Consider the following 26,499-nt stretch of genomic DNA (forward strand, 5'->3'; position numbering starts at 1 on the left):
ATTAATTCTGAACCACTTGATACTATTACTTTTTCCACATAGTTCTTTGTCATCGTTCAAGACCTTGTCGAGACTTCATCTCCAGGGCAAGATAGATGTATTTCAGGTTGATTTTACCCTGATCGAAATAGAAAAGCTCAACACACATACTTGTGCTTCTATAGTTTAATGAACTTGGATTCTAACCTATATTGGGAGAAATGGCCGCTAGATTTATTTCACATCTGTTTAGTCAGCCTCCTCATAATTAGTACCTACGATTACTACAGAACAGATTTTTAAATGTATGCTAACTGCGCACAGGAATTATCTGCAATAAAAGTTGTAACCAGAGATTAAAAAACTAAAACCTTTACTGTTTAATTAATAGTAGCATGAAGTTAGTATCATATGTCCTTAGCATAGTATTACAAGGAAAAGAAACTATTAGGGCATATTTTAATGACAGAAAATTAAAGTCTTGTGAAATGACAGTAACTTATTACCAAGGACAAAAAACAGAAAACAAAGGATTTGAAGAATTTTTTCTTCTTTTTTGAGGTTTTACTTTTGAATGTAGTTCCTGTCCCCTTTTTATATATGATTAAACCTTGGTGTGACTTGACATTAAGGCTAGTTTTCCTCAAAGTATATGAGGTTTTAAGTTAAGAAGAACTAGGAATCCCTTAAGGAGTGGACTATTTAAAGCATGATCTGATGTTAAAAGCAATCTTAGATTTTAGGGAACAGTGAGTTAAGCAGGAGCCTGCGAATTTCTTTTCTTTTTTCTTTTCTTTTACTCTTAACTGCTTTATTCTATTCAATTGGAACTTTTGAATTAAAATTCATGAATCTAACTATATTAACTAATTTTATCTACTTTTCCCTGATACTGCTGAACCTTTAAAGTTATGCTTTTGCTCATATCTGAGTAATTTTGATGGATACGTATTAATATAAAACATAATGTTCATATAGAATTGTTGTGCCTATACTACAAAATTAGCCCATTTCACCTACAAGGAATATTATCTATTATGGATGCTACTTAAGCGATGCTATTTGCTTAGTGACAACATACTATTTTAAAAAAGAAAAAAAAACTTAGCATTTTTTACTTTAACGTTATTCTTTTAGACATGAGAAGTTTTTAAAATATTTTAATGAATTATTTAACAAATATATTATGTTCTCATAAAACATTTTATATGTAGTATGTGTGTTTAGAAGTGACGTGAATAATAAATATGATTTCTAATATTTTTGTGCTTATTTTCAACACAGGCTGATGATACTACAATATATTTTACCCTTCATCTATATTAAATTTAGTGTTTAGCATAAGTGGTAAAGTGTTAAAATGCTATTAGTTACTTGTTTATTAATATGAAGTTAATGTTTACATTTTCAGACGGGCTCTAAATTAATTAAAAATTAATACTTTAGAAGATAATGTGATATTAAGAACTCAGAACTGCAAATTTAATTGCTTTTAAGTATGGATCCCTAAATTCATGTGGAATCAACTTGTTGGTGATGTTCAACATATTAAGTAGGTGGATACTTTTATGCCAAAGTAAACTTCATTTCACCACTTCTCCCAATCCCCGACTGTATTCATTGATAGGAATATTACTCTTTCAGTTTTACTCATTGAATTTCTTGAATTTTTGTTTGACATCTCTTTTTCCCCAAGAAAACAAAGGGAAAGAAAAGAGACTACTATTCATGAATATGGTCAGGATACCTTTAATACTCATGTGAATTTTTATCAGTCACCATCATGATTTCAAGTCATGAATTTATTTTTACATGCTTATTATGCATGCATATTTACATGCATTAGTTATTTAATTGATCTTAAATTCCATTAAATTTGAATGACTAGGAGAAAAATTTGTTTGTAGGATTTTGTTCTCGTTATATTACATTTTATTTTATTTTGTTTTATTTAAATAATCAGTTTAAGGCTTATAAAGGTTGATTTGCTCCTGAACTGCTTTGTTCCCAGACATTGCCATCTTCCCCAACTACCACCAAGTCCTCTCCATCTGATCCCATGACCACCTCCAGAGCTAATCAGGTACAGTATCATCCTGTCATCTACACCATACTTTTCACGGGTGATTGCCTGCACACTGGAGAAAAAAATAATGGTGGGTTAAGGATGTATTCGTTCATTCACAAACGTGCACCATGATCAGATTCCAATTAAACTGAGAAAGAAATAATCTTTTCTGAAAATTTATATGCATTTTTAGCTTTAGGTAACAAAAATATATTCAGATGGTAGACTATTAGAATTTTGGATTTTCCCCTTAAAATTATGATAACTTTATGGAGTTCTGAGGGTTATTTATTGAGTTGATGTTTACGATCTCCCTTATTGTTTCCTTCTAGAATTCTTGGTATATAACTTAAGAATATCATATATGTAAAAAATTAATGTTTAAATATGACTTATTGAGCAAAGGTATATCTTTAAAAGTGAATGCATTTTATTTGCTTTTTATTTCAGACATTCCTTACTATGTTATGTAAACAATTTAAACTTTGGTTGAAAAGCATTTGTAGCAATCTAAAAGCAACTGAAAATTGGTATTTGTGATAATTTTAATGCTGTTTAACAACTCAAGAAATTATATTTTCTTAGAATTTAATACTAGCTTTTTCTTTGGTGGGTAGCAAACTGCAAGTATAAATATATCTTAATAGTTTGATTTGATGATTGTCTTGGTACTGAAAATTTGTAGGTCATTCTTCAAAAATGTGGTTAATTTTGGTACTTTTAAGGAAATTATATAAAATATTTTATGTAATTCAGTCATATTGTACTTTAACTTCACAATTGTTGAAAAATATATTTATTAAAATGATTAAACACATTTTCATTTTGTCTGAGTTGAGCTTCATTTAGGTGAGAAATGTTACTTTCTTTAATATTTTCAATTTTTAACTAATACAAGGCCTTATGGGATTATTTAAATATTAAATAAAGTATATTTTAAATATTTCATAGAGTTGACTAATAAATTATTAACATTGAGCTATATTTGCTAAATATATTAAATGTGGCTTTTGCATATCATCTAATAATAAGGCTATCAGAATTATTTTGCTCGTTATTGATTCTAATACTTCTGCAACCTCAGGAAAAATAAATAATAACTAGATGCAAAACTAACAGGATGTTAGGAGCTTGATTTTTATTTCATGCAGTAGCATTCCCTCAGACAAAAATACTTTTTAATGCTCACATTTTAGACCCAGCAAATTGGTTTAAAAGTCTACATCTCTGGTGATGAAGCTGAATGCTTTTCTTTGAAGGAAATGTTACCATATAAAGTGAGAACCAAGCCTCTGTTATTGATGCATGAAGTTAAAAAATGTGTGTGTGTGTGTGTGTGTGTACATAATATTTTCACTTTATATACCTTATCTATTATGTAAGCTTTAATTATATGATATAGAAAACTATTGGGAAAACAACTGACTTTATATTTTTGGTGGTTCTCTCATATTTCATCCTTTCTTTTCCAAACAAAAACAAGACAAATGAGTACAATTGCAATAAAAACAGAACTTAGGCTTTTTACCACTGTAAAAAGTAAAGAACCCTAGGTCTAGAGACATTTAAAAATTTTGTTTCAAATTAGAGTTTTGTATTGTTTATTCTTTCATTTATTTTATATGAATGTGAATATATTTTTACCCTTTAAATATGTTGCTTCCTCCACCTCTGCCAAATCTAATATTTTTCTAATTTGAAGTAATAAGTCACTTGTAATTTTATACTCTGTCCTCAATACTCAGTTATAGTTATTAAATGTATTTTATTTTTACTTGTTTCTTCTGTTCTTGTACAAACAAGCATAGTATCTCCTGGATAACATGAGGCAAAATATAAAAGTAGAACATAAAAATTTCCTTAAATTCATTGAAAAAGATATGGTTATCACCCATATTGATGTTATTAGGAAGTTTATTCCCTACAGTATTTCCCAATAGATTCTATTTGTGTTGTAAGGTAGAAGGTAATTTCGTTTTTGGTGTTCATAGATCACAGTTGTTTTTTGTGTGTGATCCTAATTAAATCAGTATCACTTCACTGTATAGACGTAGATCTGTAAGGGTAACTGGGATAGAAAAATGAGTTCTAATATGAAATTAAATTAGACTTTTAAACCTGTAAAAAAGTAATTTTATTACTGGTTTAAATTTGCTTTATTCTTACCCAGCAATTTAGTAGATATTGTCTCCAGTTTTATAACTAGAAGAAATGGTACAAACTCAGCATTCCATTTTAAATAGAAAGTTATTGTTTAATGTGTACTAGATAATATAATACCCTCTGCTGTTAAAGTAGGTATAAACTTTTTTTATAAACCATTATAAAATGCATCAAGAATATGTTATTTTCACTTTGTTGTTATTTTCAAACTGAATGATGATTGAGTTCTGTTTCCAGAATAGTTTGTGATACAAACTAATTCAATAAAAATAAATTAGGGACTATTAATATTTTTAAACCCCCAAAATAAAAAGCTCAGAAAATACATCAGACAGTTAGTTTCGTCTGCAGTTTCAACATTTAAAAATATTTTATATTCTTTCAAAAATGACTGCCTGTTTCACATACTGAATTTTACTTTTCTATCCTCAAGTTTCCACAGGTCAGACTGTTTCCACAGGTCAGACTGACAGACTATAACTACAGTATTGTGGCTCTATAATAATTTGCCTCTGAAAATAAAGTCTTATCACATGAGAAGTCTTACAGAATGGAGGCTGAAAATCAGAAGGGAGCCAAATTGCCTATGATCACATCCTTGTTCTGCCACTTACTTACTGAGTAAATTGAGTTCAGTTTTCCTTTATTGGAATTCAAACCCTGGCTGGCGTGGTTTAGTGGATTGAGCCCCAGACTGGGAACTGAAGGGTCACAGGCTTGCTTTCTGGTCAGGGTATGTGCCTAGGTTGTGGGCCAGATCCCCTACTGGGGATATGTAAGAGGCAACCATTCAATATCCCTCTGTTTCCCTCCCTCTCTTTCTCCCTCCCTTCCTTTTTCTAAAAAATAAATAAACAAAAATTTTCTTTAAAAATTTTTCAAATGATAATAGCACCTTATAGGTTCACAGTAAAAAAATTAACTCATTAACTTAGAACATTAGTTTCTAAAGTTTAATATTCACCACATTAGGTTGTTATTTTATTGTTTTCTGAAATATCTCTCAAGTAATAATGAAAAAGAAAAAATTATTCTTTAAGAAGCTAAATGATTTAACATATTAAAACAGTTGTATCTTTAAAGAAAAACTGTAAGATAGTAGAATAGCTGCTTTTTCAAGACTAAAATATTTCTGTAATTAAAGTTTCTGCTTTTTTATCAATAATTATTTTTATTTCATTTTTTATTGTATGTTTTCCCATTATCATTTGTCCCTCTTATACCCCCTCCCCCCAACAACCACCACACTGTTGTCCATGCCCACGAGTCCTTTTTCCTTTTTGCTGGATCCCGCCACCCCCTCACCTCCCACCCAGAGCTGTCGTCCTGCTCTCCATCTGAGTCTGTCTCTCTTTTGCTTGTTAGTTCAGTTTGTTCATTAGATTCCACATATGAGTGAAATCACATGATACTTGTCTTTCTCTGCCTTATTTCACTTAGCATAATAATCTCCAGGTCCATCCATACTATCACAAAGGGTAATTTTTTTTCCTTTTATTACAACTGAGTTAGTATTTCATTGTGTAAATGTGCCATAGGTTTTTTTTTTTATCCACTCACCTACTGATGGACACTTGGGAGACTTTGGTAACTTGACAATTGTAAATAACACTGTAATGAACATAGAGGTGCTTATGTTCTTTCAAATTAGTGTTTTGGGCTTCTTTGCATGCCAGAAGTGGAATTGCTGGGTCAAACAGCAGTTCTATTTTTAATTTTTTGAGCTATCTCCATACTGCTTTCCACAGTGGCTGCACCAGTCTGCATTCCCACCAACAGTGCGCTTGGGTTCCCATTTCTCCACATCCTCGCCAGCACTTGTTGTTTGTTGATTTGTTGATGATGGCCATTCTGACTATTGTGAGGTGGTATCTTATTGTGGTTTACTTTTCATTTCTCTGATGATTAGTGACACTGAGCATCTTTTTGTCTACTGGCCATCTGTATGCTTTCTTTGGACAAGTATCTATTCAGGTCCTTTACCCATTTTTTAATTGGATTGTTTGTTTTCTCAGTGTTGAGTTTTATAAGTTCTTTATAACTTTTGGGTATTGACTGCTTATTGGATATATCGGTGAATTTGTTCTCCTGTTTCATGTGCTATCTTTTTATTTTGTTGATGGTTTCCTTTGCTGTGCAAAAAACTTTTTAGTTTGATGTAGTCCCATTTATTTATTTTTTCTTTGTTTTCCTTGCCTGAGGAGCTGTATCAGCTAAAACATTGCTATGAGCAATGTCCAGGATTTTACTGTCTTTAGGATTTTTTTTTGTTTTAGGTCTAACATTTAAGTCTTTAATTCATTTTGAATTTATTCTTATGTGTGGTGTAAAAAGGTGGTCTAGTTTAATTTTTCTGCATGTATCTGTCCAATTTTCCCTACACTATTTATGCAATAAACTGTCCTCAGCCCATTGTACGTGCTTGCTTCCTCTGTCAAATATTAATAGATTATAAAAGTATGGGTTCTATATTCTGTTTCATTATATCTGTGTGTCTGTTTTTGTGCCAGTACCATGCTGTTTCGATACCATGGCCTTCTAGTATAGTTTGATATTAGGTAGCATGATTCCCCAACTTTGTTCTTCTTTCTCAGGATCACTTAGAAATGCAGACATTTTGTGCTTCCGTATAGATTTTTGAAATATTTGTTCTAGTTCTCTGAAATGTGTCATTGGAATCTTGATAGGAATTGCATTCAATCTATAGATTGCTTTGGAAGCATGGAGATTTTAATGATGTTAATTCTTCCTGTCCATGAACACCATATGTGCTTCCACTTATTTGAACCTTCTTCAATTTCTTTCATGAGTGTATTATAATTTTTGGAGTACAGGACTTTTACATCCTTGGTCAGGTTTATTCCTAGGTATTTTATTCTTTTGAAGCAATTGTGAATGGGAGTGTTTTCTTAATTTCTCTTTCTGTTGGTTCATTATTGGCATATAAAAATATAACTGACTTCTGGATATTAATTTTCTACCTAATACTTTGCTGAATTCATTTATCAGTTGTAGTAGTGTCCTGGTGGAATATTTTTGTGTTCTCTATGTACAGTATCATGTCACCCTCAAATAAAGACTTTTACTTCTTTCTTTCCAATTGAATGCCTATTGTTTTTTCTTCTTATCTGATTTCTGTGGCTAGGACTTTCCAGTACTATGCTGAATACGAGAGGTGAAAGCAGACATCCCTGTCTTGTCCCAATTTTAAGGGGAATGCTTATAGATTTTGCCTGTCGAGTTGATGTTGGCAGTGGGTCTGTCGTATATGGCCTTTATGATGTTTAGGTATGGTCCCTGTATTCCCCCATTGCTGAGAGTTTTTATCATAAATGGTGCTGTATTTTATTAAATGCTTTTTCTGCAACTATTGATATGATCCTGTTGTTTTTTCCCTTTATTTTGTGTATGTGGAGTATTGCACTTATTGATGTGTGAATATCGTACCAACCCTCCATACGTGAAATAACTATCACTTGATCATGGTGTATGATCTTTTTGATGTTCTGCTGTACATGGTTTGCTAATATTTTTTGAGGATTGTAGCACCTATGCTCATGAAGGATATTGGCCTATACATTTTTTTGTAGTGTCTTTATCTCGTTTTGGAATTAGGATAATGCTGGCCTTGTAAAATGAGCTTGGGAGTCTTCCTTCCTCTTACATCTTTTGAAAGTTTTGAGAAAGAGAGGTATTAGTTCTTCTCAGAATGTTTGATAAAATTCACTTGCGAAGATATTTGGTCCAGGAATTTATACATTTCATCCAGGTTCTCCAGTTTGTTAGCTTAGAGTTGTTCATAATATTTTATTACAGTCCTTCGTATTTCCTTTTTTTTTTTTCCAGTCAGTTGTTATTTCTCCTTTCTCATTTCTGATTTTATTTATTTGGGTTCTCTCTTGTTTTTTCTTGACGAGTCTGGTTATAGGTTTGTCAATCTTGTTTATTTTTTTTCAAAATACCAGCTCTTGGGTTCATTGATCTTTTGTATTGTTTTTTACATTCTATGTCATTTATTTTTGCTGTGATTGTTATTATTTTCTTCTTCTCACTTTGGGCTTTGTTTGTTGTTCTTTTTCAAGATCCTTTAAATGTAAAGTTAGATTTTTTACTTGAACTTTTTCTTGTTTTTTGTGATAGGCCTGTAATGCTATGAATTTCCCTCTCCGGACTGTTTTCTGTGCCCACAGGTTTTAGGTTGTTGTGTCATCACTTTGATTTGTTTCAAGGTAGCTTTATTTCTTCCTTTATCTCATTGTTGACCCACTCTTTGTTTAATAACATGTTATTTAGCCTCCTTGTCTGTGTATTTTTCAGTTTTCTTCTTGTGATTGATTTTCAGTTTCATTGCATTGTGGTCGGAGAGGAATGTTGATATGATTTTAGTCTACTTAAATTTATTGACACTTATTTTGTGTCCTACCATGTGGTCTATCCTAGAAAACGTTCCATGTGCACTTGAATAATATGTATGTATACTGCTGCTTTGGCGTGAAATGCTCTGATGGTATCAATTAATTCACTTGACCTAGTGTGTCTCCTTGTTGGTTTTCTGTCTGAAGATCTATCCATTGACGTCAGTGGGATGTTCAAATCCTCTACTATGACTGTATTTCTGTCAATCTCTCTGTTATTTGCATCATGATTAGCTTTATATATTTTGATGTCTTATGTTGAGTGTATAAATATTTACTAGCATTATAACCTCTTCTTGGATAGTTTCCTTTATCATTATGTAGTATCCTTTGTCTCTTACTATAGCCTTGGTTTTAAAGTCCTTTTTTTGGGGGGGGGGGTATATAAGTATTGCCACCCTAGCTTTTTTTTTCCTCTCCATTTGCATGAAATATCTTTTTCAGCCCTTTACTTTTAGTCTATGTGTATCTTTCTATCTGAGATGGGTCTCTTGGAGACAGTGTACATGGGTCTTGTTTTCTTATCCATTCAGCTACTCTGTGTTTTTAGATTTGGGCATTTAAGCCATTGACATTTACGGTGATTATTGATGGATACATATTTATTGTCATTTTATTTTTTAATTATTTTTCATGTTTTTCTTTTTCTTCTTCTTAAAGCAAGCCCTTTAACATTTGTTGCAGTACTGGTTTGGTGTTAACAAACTCATTTAGCTTTTTCTTGTCTGGGAAGATCTTTATTTCTCCTTCAATTTTAAATGCTAGCCTTGCTAGGTAAAGTAGCCTTGGCTGTAGGTCCTTGCTTGAATATTTCATGGCAATCACTTCTGGCCTGAAATGTTTCTGTTAAGAAATCAGATGACAATCTAATCGGGGCTCCCTTATAAGTAGTTAATTGCTTTTTCCTTGTGGCTTTTAGGATTCTTTATCTTTAAGCTTAGAAATTTTAATTTGATGTGTCTTATTGTAGGCCTCTTTAGGTTCATCTTGTTTGGGACTCTTTGCACTTCCTAGAATTATGTTTCTTTTTCCTTCACCAGATTAGGGAAGTTTTTGGTCATTACATCTTCAAATAGGTTTTTGAAACCTTGCTTACTCTCTTCTCCTTCTGGTATTCATGTTGTCCAAAATGTTTCTTAAACTCTCCTCATCTTTTTAAATTCATTTTTTCTTTTTGCTGCTCTACTTCGGTGTTTTTTTCTACCTTGTCTTCCAAATCACTGATTATAACCTCTGCTTTATCTAACCTACTGCTTATTCCTTGTAGTGTATCACTTATTTCAGATATTGTAGTCTTTATTACTGATGGATCATGTTTTATGGTTTCTATGTCTTTTTCATGCTGTTTAATATCCTTATAATTATTACTCTAAGCTCTATGTGTCTGATAAATTGCTTACCTCCATATCATCTAGCTCTTCTTGAGCATTCTCCTGTTCTTTCATTTGGGACCTATTTCTTTGTCTTCCCATTTGGGCTGCTTCCTTGTATTTGTTTCTATGTATTATGTAGATCTGCAAAGACCCTGCTGCAGACCCATGAGACGCTGCCTGTGACTAGCCCTTGGCTATCAGTGATTCACAGATTGTGTCTCCCTCTGCTGGGCCTGGGTGTGTGCTGAAAGAACGAAACTGCACACCAAGGTCAGCTTTTATCAGGACTGTGCCATGCGGAGAGTCACCTAAAGTCTCAGAGCTCCCAGAGTTCTGCTTTCACTGTTAGGCCTAATCCCTGGAATAGCCTCCAGCTGTACTCAGCAGCCTGGCTTAAGCTCCACAGGGTAGGGCAAGAGGGATTCCTGCAGGTGGGGCTATTGCTTCCCCAAGCTATAGCGACTTTGTGGGGAGTGCTATGCCTGAGAAAGATGGCTTCTGCAGTATGGGGAATGACAGCACAGGAATCCTGGCAGTTGATACTTCAGCTTTCTTCCCAGAGCCATCAGCCCCTCAATGTCTTCACATATCTTAAGTCCACTCTGCGCTTCCTCTGCTGGCCCCCAGGGTAAGTGCCTGCAAATGAAATTTTCTCCATTGCTCTTTTAAGAGCCTCTCTGCATCTCTAGCCGTCTCTCATTGGTGGACAGAAACCCTGCTGCTTTTTACAACAAGATGTTATTTGGGTTCCTTCCCGGTTCTGGTGCACTAGACTGGGGAGCTCTGCTTGGGGTTTAGACCCTACACTTTTCAAGGGGAACCCCCCAGCTGCTAAAATACCCTTCCACAAATTCAGCTGTCACCCATGGGAGCTAAGGCTGCCCTTTCATGCCTCCTCTGCACTCCTACCAGACTCGTGGTGAAATGGTTTCTTCTATATGTCTTTAGGTATAAGGCTTCTCTCTAGCTGGTATTCAGTTGGTTATTCGGGATGATTTTTCTTTAATTTAGTTGTAATTCCAGTTTGCTCCTAGGAGATTAGTGTAGCTTCCATTTAGTCCTCTACCGTGTTGGGTCTCTTTGCTTTTTAAGATAGTTTAATATACTTTTATGATTATTTTCTTTTCTAAAGAGAGTAGTTTCTTATCCAATTACTAAATCAGACACTGTTGTTTCCTTTTGAGAAAGAAATATTGGTAAGGCTAATAATTACAGGTTACAGGGTGTTTTTTTGTTTCGTTCTGTTTTGTTTTTATGTGTTTCATACAGCAAAATGCGAGGTTGACTTTTTTTTAACTTAAGATTTTATTTATTTATTATTAGACAGAGGGGAAGGGAGAGAGAAAGAGAGGGAGAGAAACATCAATGTGTGGTTGCCTCATGCACCCCCAACTGGGGATCAGGCCCACAACCCAGACATGTACCCTGAGTGGGAATTGAGCCGGTGACCCTTTGGTTCACAGGCCAGCACTCAATCCACTGAGCCACACCAGCCAGGGCAAGTTTGACATTTTTTACAGATGGAATTTTAAATATGAAGCAAATGTAAAGATATAATAAGTAGAATTACATTATTTGAGGAATTTGTTTAAATCTAAAAAATAAAAACAGAGTTAACTGGTTTAATCAGTTCTTAGTTGTTGATACTAAATTTTTCAGTCACTTTAAGATTCAATAAAGTGGTTTTGTTAATTGATCAATGGTGCTGAAAACTAAATTTCAGCCTTAATGTTTGATTCCTAGTTGTTAGCTCTCCTGGGATTTTTCTCAAATTTTAGGAAAATATAAAAGAAGAATGATTTTAGTAATATGCTCTTTATGGACATTTATTTATTTATGTACTGATATGTCAAAATGTATAAAAAACAAATGAAAATTAGGTAACTCGTATATAGTGCCCTTGCTATAGGAACAAAAAACACAAATAAAACTCACCGGTCTCACTTAAATTAATGACCACAGATCTCAAATGGGCCCTTAATGTTGTCAGATATTTATAAGCCCATCCACTTTTTTACTCTCTACATGTCTGTTTCACAAGTTCTCTTCTCCTTTCAGTCTCTGTGTTAGTTTTCTGCTGGTGTGTAATAAATTTCCACACACTTAGGGGCTTTAACAGCACACATTTATTTTCTCATAGTTTCCATGGATCAGGAGTCTGGTCACTTGTTAGCTGGGTCCGCCGCTCATGGTATCACAAGACTGTAATCAAAGTATTGGTTCAGAAGCTTGACTAGAGGCAATCCTCTTTTAAATTCATCCAGATTGGTGGCAGCATTCAGTTGCCACCTGCAGCTGCACGACTGAGGGCCCAACTTCTTACTGGCTGTTGGCAGCCCTCAGATTCTAGAAGCTGTCCAAGTTCCCTGCCATGTGACTTGCTCAAGAGGCACATCACAGCTTGGCTGCTTACTTCTTGCAAAGCTAGCAGGAGGCTCTTTTTAGTGTGTGCTAGCAAGATGAAGCCTTATATACTGAGCCTAATCACAGCTTGACTTCTCACCTCCTTTGCCATACAGCATAATAAATAGTGACATTCTATCCCTTGGCCATATTGTGTTTATTAGAATCAACTAAATTTACACCTATACTCAAATGAAGAGGATCATACAAGGTATAACACTAACAGTTGTCCCTCTCAAAACTCCCCATTATTTCTTGCTTCTTCCTCCCTCCCAGCTGAGGGCCTTAATTTCTCCTACTTCACTGAAAAAACAAAATGAAGCAGTCAAAAAAATTAAAAATTTCACAAACTCACACCAACACATATATTTAATCAGCCAGCATTTATACCTGCATTTTCTAACTTCTCATCTATTTCCATTGGTAAACTTGTTCTGAGGCTATCTAAAAGCAGTAGGTTTGGTTGTACATTAAACCTTGCCCCTTTTATTTACTCAGGGACATCCTTCAGTAATTCTGCCTTCCCTATACTTTATCTGTCAGGGATCATTTCCATTCTCATACATATATTTTTTCTCCTGTTTTAAACGAAAAAAAAAACCAAAACAAACTTTTAATCCCATTTCCCCCACCAGTTAACTCCCTAATTCTTGTATTCTTTTGTAGCAAAACTCGTGAATGTATTTTCTGTATATTTTTCCATTTCTGTCTTCCCATTCTTCCTCAGTTCCACTTCACTCGGGATTTTGCTTCCACTATTCCACCAAAGCTATTTTTCCAAAGACATCAGTGATGACCACATTGCTAATCCCACTTGTTTATTCTCAATCCTCAAATTAATTGACCTATCAACGATACTTGTCATAACTGATCACTTCTAGATCCTTGGTATTCTTTCTTTACTTGACTTCCGGGATACTACATATTCTTGGTTTTCCTCTTGCATCCTGCCATGTGCTTCATCTCGAAATCCTTTGCTAGTTCCTCACCTCAACATGCTACTTAATGTTGGAGGATACCAGGGTTTAATACTTGAGATTTCTTATGCATTTATACTTTTCATCTAATACCTTAGCTTTTAAGTGCTGACCTCTTCAAAATTTATGTCTTTAGTGAGAGACAGGTTTACTATGAACTAAAAAAGCTTAAGCCTTAGGATTCTTCACCCTCCCTGGCTTATTACAAGGCACTGCACCGAATTTTATGTTCATAATTTTGAATGTATTTTCCAAAGATGTTCCCTAAAATTGTATAATATTCAAGCCCCTCATAACTTGTGTTCATATTTATCTCTAATCCAGATCTCAGAGCCAAAGTGTAGGTGATATCCAAGTTGTTCTTAAGCTATTCCACTTGCATATCTAAATGGGCATCTTAAATCCAACAAGACCAAAACCTACTCCAAAACTGCTCTACCTTTAGTCTTTACCATCTCTGTGGAAGGCAACTCCATACATCCACTTGTTCAGATCAGAAATCTTGAATCGATAACATCTTTTTTTTTTTTTTAGCATCTGAAATGTAGTGTGTGTATGAATGTAATATGTATATATATATATATATATATATATATATATATATATATATCTTAACCATGTCTTATTACATTTACTGCTTCCCTAGTCCAAACCTGAATTATTGCAATAGTCTCTATTGAGGTTTGCCTGCCTTTCTACCCTTGCTCTCCAAAGTTTCTTCTCCCCTGAGCAGACTGAGTATTCCTTTTAAAATACAGCATTTAAAAAAAATTCTTTGCCTATACCTGCAATAGGTTTTTCTCGTTTCACTCAGTGAAAACCACTATCCCCCAAATGACATCCATTAAGTTACAAGTCTGGGCCCCTGCCACAGTGACCTCTTTCATTTCACTTTCTACCACTTACACCTCACTCACTCTGCCCCAGCCCAACTTATCATCTTACTTTTCCTTGTAGACATTAGGCATGCTCGCACCTCAGTACTTTCCTCTTGCTTTTCTCTCTGCATGAAATTCTCTTCTTTCCGAGGTCTGCTTAGCTAGCCTATTCAAAGCCTTCAAATCTTTGTCCAGAATTCACCTTCTCCATAAGGTCTACTTGACCACTCTAATATATTGCAACCTGGCTTCCCCTTACCTCAGTACTCCTGATTCCCATTATCTTGCTGTATTTTTTTTTTTCATTGCCTCATAACTCTATGCTTTGCTTATTATCACATTTATCATGTATTATCAGCCTTGCTTTCGTTGAAAAAAGGTTGTGTGAAAACAGGGATCTTTGTTTTATTCTCTGATGTATCATAACAATAACCTGGAACAATAACAGGTTCTCAATAAATCTTTCTTCAGTGACTAATATTATTTGGAAAAATAGGTTCATAGTCTATATGCTTTAAAAAATAGTTTTTATTTTTGAAAATCTCTCCTTCAAATGAAATGTTGCACAGAAGTTGTCTAAAAATATAAACCAACTGGAAAAATAATACTTTTGATGGAATGAGTAGGTTAAGTTAATGGGACATAGCCTTCTTTGTTATACTTCTATTTTACTTTTTGTAGTACTCAGAGCACAATTTGAAAGCCACTCAGGCTTTTGTCTCAAGTGTTGTTACAACTATCTAACAGAATATTAAAATTTACTTTAATTTTTTTCAGTGTATTTGTGTGAATTATGTGTGTTTGTATAAGTGTGATGTCAGGATAGTGTTGTTTAGAAGTCTGTTTAAAGAAGTCCTAGAAAAATAGTGAAATCCAAAATGCTCTTTTTAAATGAACTTATTGACTTTATTATGTATATTAGATTTTATGTATTTTGCTTACTATTAAGATGAACCTTATAAAATTGCTGATATTTGAGTATAATTTCTTATGGCTCAACTTAGTATATATTATATACAGATCAAAATCTCCGAAAATGTGCAGGAATAAAATGAATCAAAAACAAAACAACAACACAGACTCCATATTAAGAGAATGTACAATTTTCATGTAAGGACATAAAATATTCCCTTAATAAATAGACTTTGTTACAATAACTTCAGAAGGGAAGATTTAATATAGAAATACCCATCCCTTTTAACAAAACTATTACAATTTATTGTACTTCAAATTTTCTTCCCAATTTTGTTCTGGTTTTCTGGGAGAAACAAGGGAAAATTATTTTAATATTAAAAAATAAATGCCTGAGAATTGTCATAATATGTTTCCTAAAATAATTACCAAGAAAATATTTGTGTGGGATGATCTACTTCACTCAGTATTACAATTTACTATAAAATTATTATAATATAAGCATGGAATATTAACACAAACAGATGTAATTGTCAGTGAAACATATATTTCAGAAATAGATCTAAGTATATATGGGAACGTAACTGTATTTTATCATACATTAGAAAGGAAGTGTAATTTAGGGAGTAAGACAACTGTAATCTCAAGCCATAATTCCAGGCTTTAAATCAAATCTTTGCCTCTTCCTAATTTTCTGATTTGAGGAAACGTCCTTAACTTTGCCATATGTGTTTTCTCTTTGTAAAATGTGAGTAATAACAGTGCCTGCTCATAGGGTTGTCATGTCTTAAATGAATCCATCCATGCGAAACATTTAGAACACTGCCGGATGCAGAGTGATATTTAAGCGTAATTTAATTCATTTTAGAAAAGAATGATTTATGCGATAAATGATATTGGTACACTTGACTATCCACCTGAAAGAAAATGAATTTATACATTCAGCCTATACAATATATAAAAATAAATCTCAGTACATTCAAGATGACTTTTTAGTCTGTGAAATCATCTTGAGGATGACTTTAAGGAAGGAGGAAATCCAAAACATAAAGGAGTAGTTTAAAATATTTGAATATATAAATATTTTTTATATTTTTGGGATAGAATACATTGTTAATAAGCAGAACATGGTAAGACTCTTGGAAAAAATAAGACAATGAATTGATAACTATACAGAGAACTTCTAGATTAATATGAAGAAAGGAGAAAATAGTTAAAGTTTATATGAATTAGCATCACAAGATTGTGCTTTTTAACCAGATAGACAAAATTTTATGAGTGTATATAATACACATATACCATGAATGCAAAAATTAATCCGTGTGTGTTTACAAATTAAAACTGCTGGCAAAGATATAGGAGACAATCATTCTCATACAATGTTGATGATATCAGAAATGTTGTAACATTGCAGATTTTGAAAATATATCCAGTAAAATAATGCACCAATACATAAGAATATAGAGACTAAGACGTATATATTGCAGTGTTATTTAGAGGGCAAAGGCTTGGAAACGACCTCTAACAGAAGCATGGCTGAATAAGTTAGGGTATGCAGGTACTGTGTGGTGAAGCTATTAAAAATAATGAGTTAGAGCCACATAAATTAGCCTAGAATAATATTCATAATATATTAATTACAGGAAATTAAATTACTAGCTTTTGGCCCTACTTTTTAGTCAAAAAACAAGTTTGTTTTTTGTATCGTGTATCATCAGGGTGATGACAAGGAAAATGAGCATTATTAACTTTTTTATCTATCTACTTTTTAAATTTTATTTTTCACTTAGAGTTTATATTCAATACCTGCTTTTTAAAAGAATGTTGTCTAAGCCTAAAAAGAGAATGGAAAATATAATGGCTTCGGTTGTGGTATATGCAGTGTTTTAAGGAGTATAAAGAGGGACTTTCCCAAAAGATTGGGAAAGATTGGACTGTCTTTGACATTATAGATCTATTTCAGCTGCCTGACTCCTTCATTTCATCATTGTAGGATGCTTTATTAAGGAGTTTCAAGAAGGGTCAAAAGAGAAACTTCAAGCCTAGAGTAGCCATTTAGTAACTAGCATAGGAAATGGTAGTTGTTTCATATCTTAAAGTTATACCAAATTAAATGGTTGTGTAACATGTATAACATTTTTCTTAACCTATCAGAGGTTCTCAATCCTAGCTTCACATCACAATTACCTATGGCAATTCTTACTTTATAGGTCTCGGATGAGATTGAGCACCTGTATGTGAAAAGTTAGGGAAATGTTTTTTGAAGCTTCTTAGGATGTTTAGGAAATACTGTTCACTGTATGAAAAATGTATGTTAGTTTATTAAAAGTGATGATAATTGTATACTATATAACACTGACTCTTCTCACAAACTTTAATTCAAAGCTTTTTTTATGAAATAACACCCTTTGAGTGTTACTTGAAGAACACTAAATTAATGAAAAAAGTATTTGGTTTGTACAAAAGTTGAAGGATAGGAGTTAGCTTCATCATTGAAAAGAGTAAAGGCTTACTAATTAACACAATTTAAATCTATGAAGGGATATTACACAAAGGATGGTTATCTTTTCAGGGCATTGCTAGTCTCTTGGCTATTGCAAATACAGTTAGACGTTCCCTTACCTTGGAGATCTTTATGTGCAGATTAGTATTTTTTAAGATTGGGAGTAATCTTGCCAAAAAAATTATGGAAAATGGTTAACTGAGTACTTTTTAATCATATTCCTTTTGTTGAAAGCTTCTAAGTTTGTTAATGTGCTATGCTGGGTAGGTGGTATGACCTTCACACCTAGGGGTGAGGATCAGAGGATCTCTCTGAGGGCAAGTTAAGAATTACTGCCTAAAGCAGCATACCATTAATATTTTGAGGTTAAAATTATAATATACAATTTGGTAAATACTGTGCTTTGTGACCTTCAAAAGTCCTATTAAAGGTATGATTTTATGTGAAGACATATTTATGCTAATGGAAAGCCTAGGGCTTTTCACATTTTCAAATTGAAGAAAGTGATACACTTCAGGGGAAAAGAGTTAATGAAATAGTGATTCAGTAATGTTTCTTATTTTATATCCCAAATATGGCTCAGATGTTGCTAAAATTGCATAGAATACTTTTTCTAGCGTTAGCCATTAGGCAAACTTGCAATACTTTGTCTTGTTGGACTACCTGGAAGGTAAAGGTGGTTGGTATGTTTCATCAGCGTTCTCCCTGTAATCACAGTTGTGGTTGTTCTTACACACAGCATGTTCTCAAGACAGACGTTATACATGCCTCTGTATAACCAAAGCACGTAATGGCTTTACTTCGGAACATGCTCTAATCTTCTTGCTCTGTGTGCATGTATATACAGTTCAGTTGAATTTGTTTTACCTTTCCAATAAAGCCATATAAAATTGAAAATTTATAAAATAGGAAAACTGAAAAGTTATCAAGTTTACTTTCAACATTTTTATTTTAAAAATGCTTGGAAAAAGGAACATCTTTTGCATATTCACTCAGATAAGAGTAGTTTTGCCAAATTAGAGAGTTTGATTTCTGCTTGCTATGGAATAAACAATTGTGTCATGCCATTTGTTTTTCTAACTTTTTAATTTTGATTTAGAAATATTTCAGGAGATAATAAATTGATCATTTTCATCTTTTCTTCTGAACCTAATATCTTACAGTTCATTACATTGGTGTTTGGTTTAGCTATTTGTTTTTTTCTTTTTTCATCAATTAGATGGTACACTCCTTTTACTTTTTAAAAATATGTTTGAAAAAGGAATTGTCCTATTTCATTAACCAATTTCAAATTGTTTTTAGACAATAGAAATTATAAAATTAATGTATTTTTATTTGTGATTCAGTAAATATTAGAAGTGAACTATTTTCATCTATATGTAAAAAAGGACTTAGTGTTGTGACTAATAATACATTGTGTTAAATTGCAGACATTGTTCTGTAGCCTCTTATATTTTAACTAATATTTGTTTGCTTATCCAAAGTAAAAATAAAATAAGAATAATTCATGAAATTTTTATGTTCTTTTTTTTATTTTTATTTTATTTCTTTATTTATTTTGGTTTTTCAGTTACAGTTGTCCCATTTTTCCCCCATTGCTCCCCCCACCCAGCCCATCCCTTCTAAATGTTTATGTTCTTAATGACAGTCATTTGTGGTATTATCAATGTCCCTTTACTAGTAAGACTTAATTATCAATGTCCCTTTATTAGTAAGACAAATGAAATGCAGGCATCTATTATTTTTTTAAAAATAAGTGTTGCCTTCAGAGAAACTGTTGGTGAAATTAAAATATAAGAAATGTTGAATTAGATGATTAGTAAATATTAGCAACTATAATTTGATTTCAGTAATATCATAAATTCTGTCAAAAATATAGCAAATATCAGTCTTTTCAATTAGTAATATTTTATTTTAGTGGTAAAAATGGCTGAATAAAAAAAAAAGTAAAAACCAAAAACCAAATTGTGAAAGTTGTCTTTATAATTATCTTTTAAGTTACTTTCAATAATATCTTATTTGTCTGTTCACATTGTAGTGTATTAAATCAATCTATGAACAAACTTAGAATTTTAAAAAGCTCTATAGTCCTACATTATCTTTGTGACTTTTCTAAATAAGCATTTAGCTTAATGATATGATTATTATTTAAAATTATGGCTTCAAATTTTTTATTTTATAATTTAAAAGCATTTTTAAATATGCTTTCATGTTATTTATCTGCTCATTTTTTATATGCATTTAAACATGCCGTAGTCTTTGTAATACTACATGGCTATAAGCTCAATGAGAGCAAGATCTTAATCCTTTTTATTTAGCTCTGTATCCTCAACAAAAGAAATAGTAATTTGAGCACTGCGGTACTCAATAAATACCAGAAATTTACTAAATTTATTTTAAATGAATTATTTATTCTGCTTTTGTAGGGTTTATTTATTCAGTAGCCTAATTTGAGGATAATTTTTCCATTTCCTTTTGTTGCACTGATTTAAAAAAATTAATATAGTTAATATGATAAAAAAACATGTGTATCTGGTGAAATTCAGTCTCTGTTCCCTTTATTTCAGTTTTATCTGTGTATAATCTTACACTGTTTAATCCAAACTCTACATATATATATTTAAATTTTGCATTATTTTTTATTTTCCATGAATTTTCTAATTTCTATTTTATAATTTATCATTTTAGATATCATAGTTCAATAATTTTATAATAACATTAGTTCTCATATAGTGTACAGTGTTCTATGTTATATGAAACTCTCTGTTTTTGGATTATTTCCCTGATGGATTAGAGGAGAGAAATTAAGTTAAAGATTATGCTCATTTTATAACTTAATGTATACTACAATATGATTTCCAAAAGGCAATATATACTACCATAAATGCTATATAAAAGAAAGACATTGATAGTTAAACCATTTCCCCATCTATATTTGATTTGCTTTTTTTTCTTTTTGATAATTAATACTTCTGTTGGTTCTTCAAATATCTTTGGTCATTTTAGAATTTTAAACATTTTTTGTCCACACAGTTCTTTACTCTTTATTATTTAATAAATTGTTTTTTGTTTACTTTTATCTTCCCCTAGAGTACTGTATCCATACGTATGTCTTTAAATACTATCTCTCAAATTTCTTCAAAGCCACAGCCAATCACTTAATTTACATCTTCACCTGGATGTCTGAAAGGCATTTCAAACTTAAAATATCTAAAATAGAATTATTGGTTTCTCTGTCTTTATATTTTACCCAGTTTTTCATCATCCACTTCAATATACACAGCTCCTACTTTTATGTTCATAACTACTTTTCAGTTTTACGTTGATTGTTATGACCTTTAAAATATTAAACTGAGAACATAAATTTTCATGAAAAAACCCAAATATTTCAAATACAATTTCTAATTATCAGAATTAAGAACTCTGAACATCTATCTGTATCTGTCAAGAGCTAAGAACAGAGAGTTTAAAATAATAACAATAATAATCATAATAGAGTTTCTGATAATTCTATGCATAGATTACGTCAAATGGGACTTTTAGAAATTTTAATCTCCATTTAATAAAATGTGGTTTAGTAAGCATTTAGAAACTAGTACGCCAGATTATTTGTTTGTAATAATAGAACTGCCCTGTAACAGTTTATCATTTACAGCCCTTATGGTTTCTTTATAATTACTTGAGTTCTAGACATTTTCTTTTTTGATATAATTATGTGTAGAGTGCTTATCTCAACATAACAGGAATGGTTTGAAGTCCTTTTCTTCCATTCCTTTTTCTTACCTATAAAGAAGAAACTTTTTTCTCTTTTTCTTATTCCTATTTGAATCCTCTGCAATGTAATATGGTATATATTTAAAATATACAGCAGTCATCAAAAGAAAAAACTTTGAATAACGCTTCAAGGGGCAAAATGACAAATGGTATTACATTAAAAAATAGTTAAGTTAAACTTTGTATGCCTTTAGAAATTTGAGGATTATCATTCATTATCTTCTTTCAAGACACAATAAAGAGATAAATTGTCTGTCATTCTCTGTTACACCTTGCAGCCAGAGGGAGAAGTAAGTGTTGCCCTCTGGAAGAATATATAAAATGAGATAAAATCTCCACGAAACTTTTAAAGTGAATTATTTCAAGGTAAAAATGTAGTTTCTTGAAGCAAGGCAAGGGGTGAGATGTAATGGCATCTGTTGTGAATTATGATAATAAATCAGTTACTCTGTCATTTGAGCCATCTCATTCCTTCATTGAGTAAACACTAATATATTTATATTCTGAAATTTTAGAACTAACCTGACCACATTTTTTTAATGACAAAATAAGCCAAGCCATAAGACTTCATAAGTCAGAAATGTATGGATTTTAAATGGAAAAACAGTGTGGAAGTATAGGTAACATTTCAGTCATTTGGAACAAATGAATAAACAAAGGCAAAAACATAGACAAGCACCTAACATAGATTGTATTCAGGAACTAGCAGGTAAAGTTTGTATTCAACATAGGACACTATTTCTAAAAGATGAGGCTGAGAAGGCAGGTCAGGACAGGGCATGGAGAATTTGGAATGTCTGTGTAGGGAGTCTGGATAATTCAGTGGGTGTTTGACGGGGAGTGTCACTGAAGGCTGTTGAGTAGCATTTTTCATAATGCTAAAATGAAAACTCCTCGACCACAATCTTAAAGCTGTCTGATTTTATAAATGATGAAACTGAAGTGATTTGACAAAGGTCACCTAGAAGAGCCAGGGTGAAAGCCCATATCTCCTAACTGCCAAGTCTAGATTCTTTTTATTATATTACACGCTAGATGGGGTAAAACAGTAGGACTGGGCAAGAAACATTCAGGGAGGGAAAAGATAACAGTGCCTAACAGGATATAGAGACCTAGGGAGCAAGAGAAGGCACAGATGGCTCTCTGGTTTCAAACCTGGTGTTGCCAGTGGGTTGGGGTAAGGATACGTGAGAAGATAGGATGGTATTTTACGACAGGTATTAGACATGTTTATGAAAACTCCTTTGACTTGGTTATTAAAAGAGAAGATTAGACAGAATAGTACACAGTTAAAAGAGCTGAATATTTAATTCTTTTTAGAAACATATTCATATAGCTGTGTGGTACATACAGGATTGGGCAAAAATAGGCTTACAGTTGTTTGTATGGAAAATAATAAAAATACAAGAATAAACTGATTCACCTACTCACAACTGTAAACCTACTTTTGCCCCACCCTGTATTTTGTCAAATCAGTACTTTTCAGGAAGGCAGGTATTTATGTATATAAATCTGTAATCAAAAGAAAAGATACGCATTTTTTCAAATGATTTTGGTCAGCAGTTCAATACAGACCACCAAAATTACACAAGCATCTCAATTGGACGCTACTATAAGGTGCCTAATAGCCTAAGGTGTAATACATTATGGCAATGAGAGAGACTTACCCTATTAGGTCATTAGGGTGTATTTTGATAAAAGGTGGATTAATTTACCCACTTGTGTCTCTTTACCATAGCTATGACATCTTGACTTTTAGAGCATCAAGAGATACAATAAAATGTCAATATTTCTTTTGGATAGGCAAATAATACATGATATAACAAGAAGATATAACCAGTTCTTTTAAGATTTTTCTGCACTGATACATTGACACATCTGTTTTCTACAACTAATCTAGAGGTTTCTCAAAGGCAAGAACGGTGTCATGTTTATCCTTTCTCTCTGGCTCCTAGCACAGGGCTGGGGCCCTGAGGGAGCATTTCATAAAAGATTGAATGAATGGTAACGCTATAGATCAGAGTTTTGAAGGGAAAACTGATTTGTAACATCAAGAACATACCTGATTTAGTTGATACATATTACACCAAATAATTTGTATGCTGTTTAAGATCCAGTTCCTTTTTTTCTCAGTTCTTCAGAAATAAGAATACATATATTTATGTGTCAGTGTGTTAACAGACTGCACCAAAGAAAATGAAGCTGTACATATGATTAAATTTTGATATTTATCATTTCAGTGAGGATGCAAACACTGTCAATGCACAGACTTTTCCTCTAATAAATGCTGTATTCCTATATATAAGAAGTAAGCAAATGAGCTATCTTACATAATTCTTAACACTCCTTTCCTCCCCTAACCCCTCACCCCCGACCCAGTTTTTAGTTGCCCGTCATCTCCCAGCTTCCACACCGGTGTCTCACTTCCTCTTAGCTTTGACTTAACACGTAAAATGAAAATAGAGTGCTATTCTCTCTGAGAAATTATAAAAATGAATTCATTATTTTGTCTCAACTTCTTCTTAGAGGGTCTGTTTTCTGCCTGTATCCATATTAGATTAGTATGAAGTGTGCAAATATAGCTATGGATATATTTTTAATTCTTTATGAAAAAAAAAGATAGTGTAAGTAAACCTAAGAGGTTTTAAATGTCAAAAATAAAAGTTGGGTGACATTTGTTGGCTAGGCTATTAAATATCTATATTTAGTAAATATGGAGTTTAATAACTATTTCCTTGTATTTCTAATTTAATTTCTAAGATAAAGAATCATGCAGAATTATTACTATCTAAAATTAAGAAGTGCTGCATATTATAAATATTAATATGGAATTAGTAATATCTTCTCTTAAATCATTACACGCCTTTAGTTGTATGTGGACAAATGCCAGTTATACCAGCAAAATTTGGAGGCCACTTCAGTATTTGATAAAACAGCAATTATGGATAGTAGTATTTTATATAGGATTATTTCAAATAGTTAAAACTAAATTCCAGGGATTAGTACTTAACCTACATAAAGACATCTTTAGTATAAGGGTAGATAATATGGTGTCATTCTTTAATTTACAAAGATGTGGATATTTTGAAAGATGTTTACTTTTATGGAAAGGCCACACTGTATCTAAACTATACATTATATCAGAATTTTTGAATATTTAAAAGAAAAAAATCATTAAAGGGAGAACTAAAAAAAGAAAGGTAGGCAATGTGCAATTATGTACTGTAAGTACTAGCCACACTTTTAAAGTTCTTTTGAAGGACAAAGTTAAAAAATAAATTTAAAAAGCTGTGCATGCATGAAATGTAGTAAGAGACTGGTATGCACTGGGGAAGGCGGTGGGGGAGGAGACTCAGGCCCCGGGGGGGCTGTAGCTCTGTGGCCCCTCTGGTCACTTGGAGAGACAACAAGCCTCCGTGGTGTGGTTTTGCCTATAGACTACAACACTGACAGCAGGCTGGCCTGTGGGGGGCGTGCTTCCCCCCCACCCCCACCCCCACCCCGCCTGCTCGCTTGGGGCGGGTCAGCATTTTGTGTTTGTTCCACTAATGCAGCTTAGAGTCACACCCCAGGTCCTTGTGGTAAACTTCACAACCTTGAAAATGTCGAAAACAGCCTTTCCTATTTTTGTTCATTTTTTATTAAATCTTGCACAAACACCCCCCCCAAAAAAATAGAAATAAATACCATACAATTGTTGCACATCTCATAGAAGTTTTAGGTAATTTTAGACTTGATGTTATGGAAGTATATATTTCATTACTTTTTATTGATAGTCTATGGGATAGTTTTCCTAATTAACCTTTCATGTGCTGTTCTCTTCCTGGGTCATATCACGCAAGTACTCAATATATTGAGCAAAACAACAGTGATATCAGAATTTAAAATAATTTAAGAATGGCTCTTTTGAAACTTTGGTTAATTAACACATTTCTTCCTAAATTTTACTTTAAAACACTATAGTTTGTTAGTATATAAAACTTTTCAACAATATTTTATTGCAAAATTATTCTGATTTTTAAAAGAAATATCTATAAAGTATAATCACTTGACACTCAGGATTTTAAATCTTTAAAAGTAAATTGTCTCCATATTTCATATGCATACGAGAAAATATAAAGATGATTTAAATTTGTCTTTATAATTGAGTTAAGATGTAATCATGGTTTAACTTTCAAATTATAACACTAAACATGCTTCAGTTCAGCATTTCAGACAAATCATTTTCCACAAAAAAAGGTCTATGAACAAAATTAACATGTTAAAAACTTATTTCTCAGACTACTTCTTGAAACTGAATGTATTTAATCACGGTGAATATGAGGGATGTATTTGACATTCCTAAGAAATCTTTCTAGAAAATTTAGATTTCTTTTCAATAAAAATGAAGTTATTATATAGACAAATCCAAATGAAACAAAATTCTACTGTGATTATAAATTATATGTGTGGAAAGAGAAGTGTGTGTGTATTCGTGTGTGCATCTGTTCATGTACGTAATATGTGTGGATGTATTTATGAGGTGACATAGACTAGAATTTGAATTTATACTTTCACCATTTGCTACCTTCAAGAGCAAAATGCCAAAAATTTGTGGCTCTTTTTCTTTAAAGTAGTCTTACTTAGATCTGTTTTAAAGATAGCATGGCAATACTTGCTAAAAATTAGCTTATTAAATATCTGATAGAATATCTAAACTAAATTCCTGCTTAAATCTTAACAAATTATTTCAGCCTATTTTAATGTCTGCAACAAAAGAAGCAGCTGAGCCCTTCAGTGCTTTCTCAGTGACAACACTCAGTTTTTTATCTACCCAGTGAATCATAAAACAAAGCCATGTGTATTTTTGTGCTACCAAATGTAATTTAAAATGTAAATATCTATGTATTAATTTTAGGGGTATATAGGATACTATTCTTATTCTACACTTTTTATTTGACTGTGATTAAATAAATAAAAATATGCTAGGTTTTGTGGCTGGATGTTTCAATACAAATTGGCTAAAATGCCTATATCTTATATGTGTACATTAGATGGTTTTAGGTATACATGTG

The 26,499-nt window shown here is 32.5% G+C and overlaps 1 protein-coding gene across 2 annotated transcripts in view; it reads left to right on the top strand.

The window, feature by feature from the left end:
* NOVA1 (NOVA alternative splicing regulator 1) overlaps positions 1–26,499 on the top strand; it is a 144,036-nt gene that overhangs the window by 110,831 nt on the left and 6,706 nt on the right. The window contains exon 4 of one of the 2 annotated variants that reach the window (XM_090270174.1): positions 1,991–2,062. The exons of the other annotated variant lie outside the window; for it this stretch is intronic. Coding sequence (XP_090126300.1) covers positions 1,991–2,062 — 72 coding nt within the window. The remainder of the gene's footprint in view (positions 1–1,990; positions 2,063–26,499) is intronic. 2 annotated transcript variants of the gene reach the window in all.

Source organism: Furipterus horrens, unplaced genomic scaffold, assembly GCF_987537825.1.
Source record: "Furipterus horrens unplaced genomic scaffold, mFurHor1.1.pri manual_scaffold_3, whole genome shotgun sequence".
Classification (NCBI taxonomy): Eukaryota; Metazoa; Chordata; class Mammalia; order Chiroptera; family Furipteridae; genus Furipterus; species Furipterus horrens.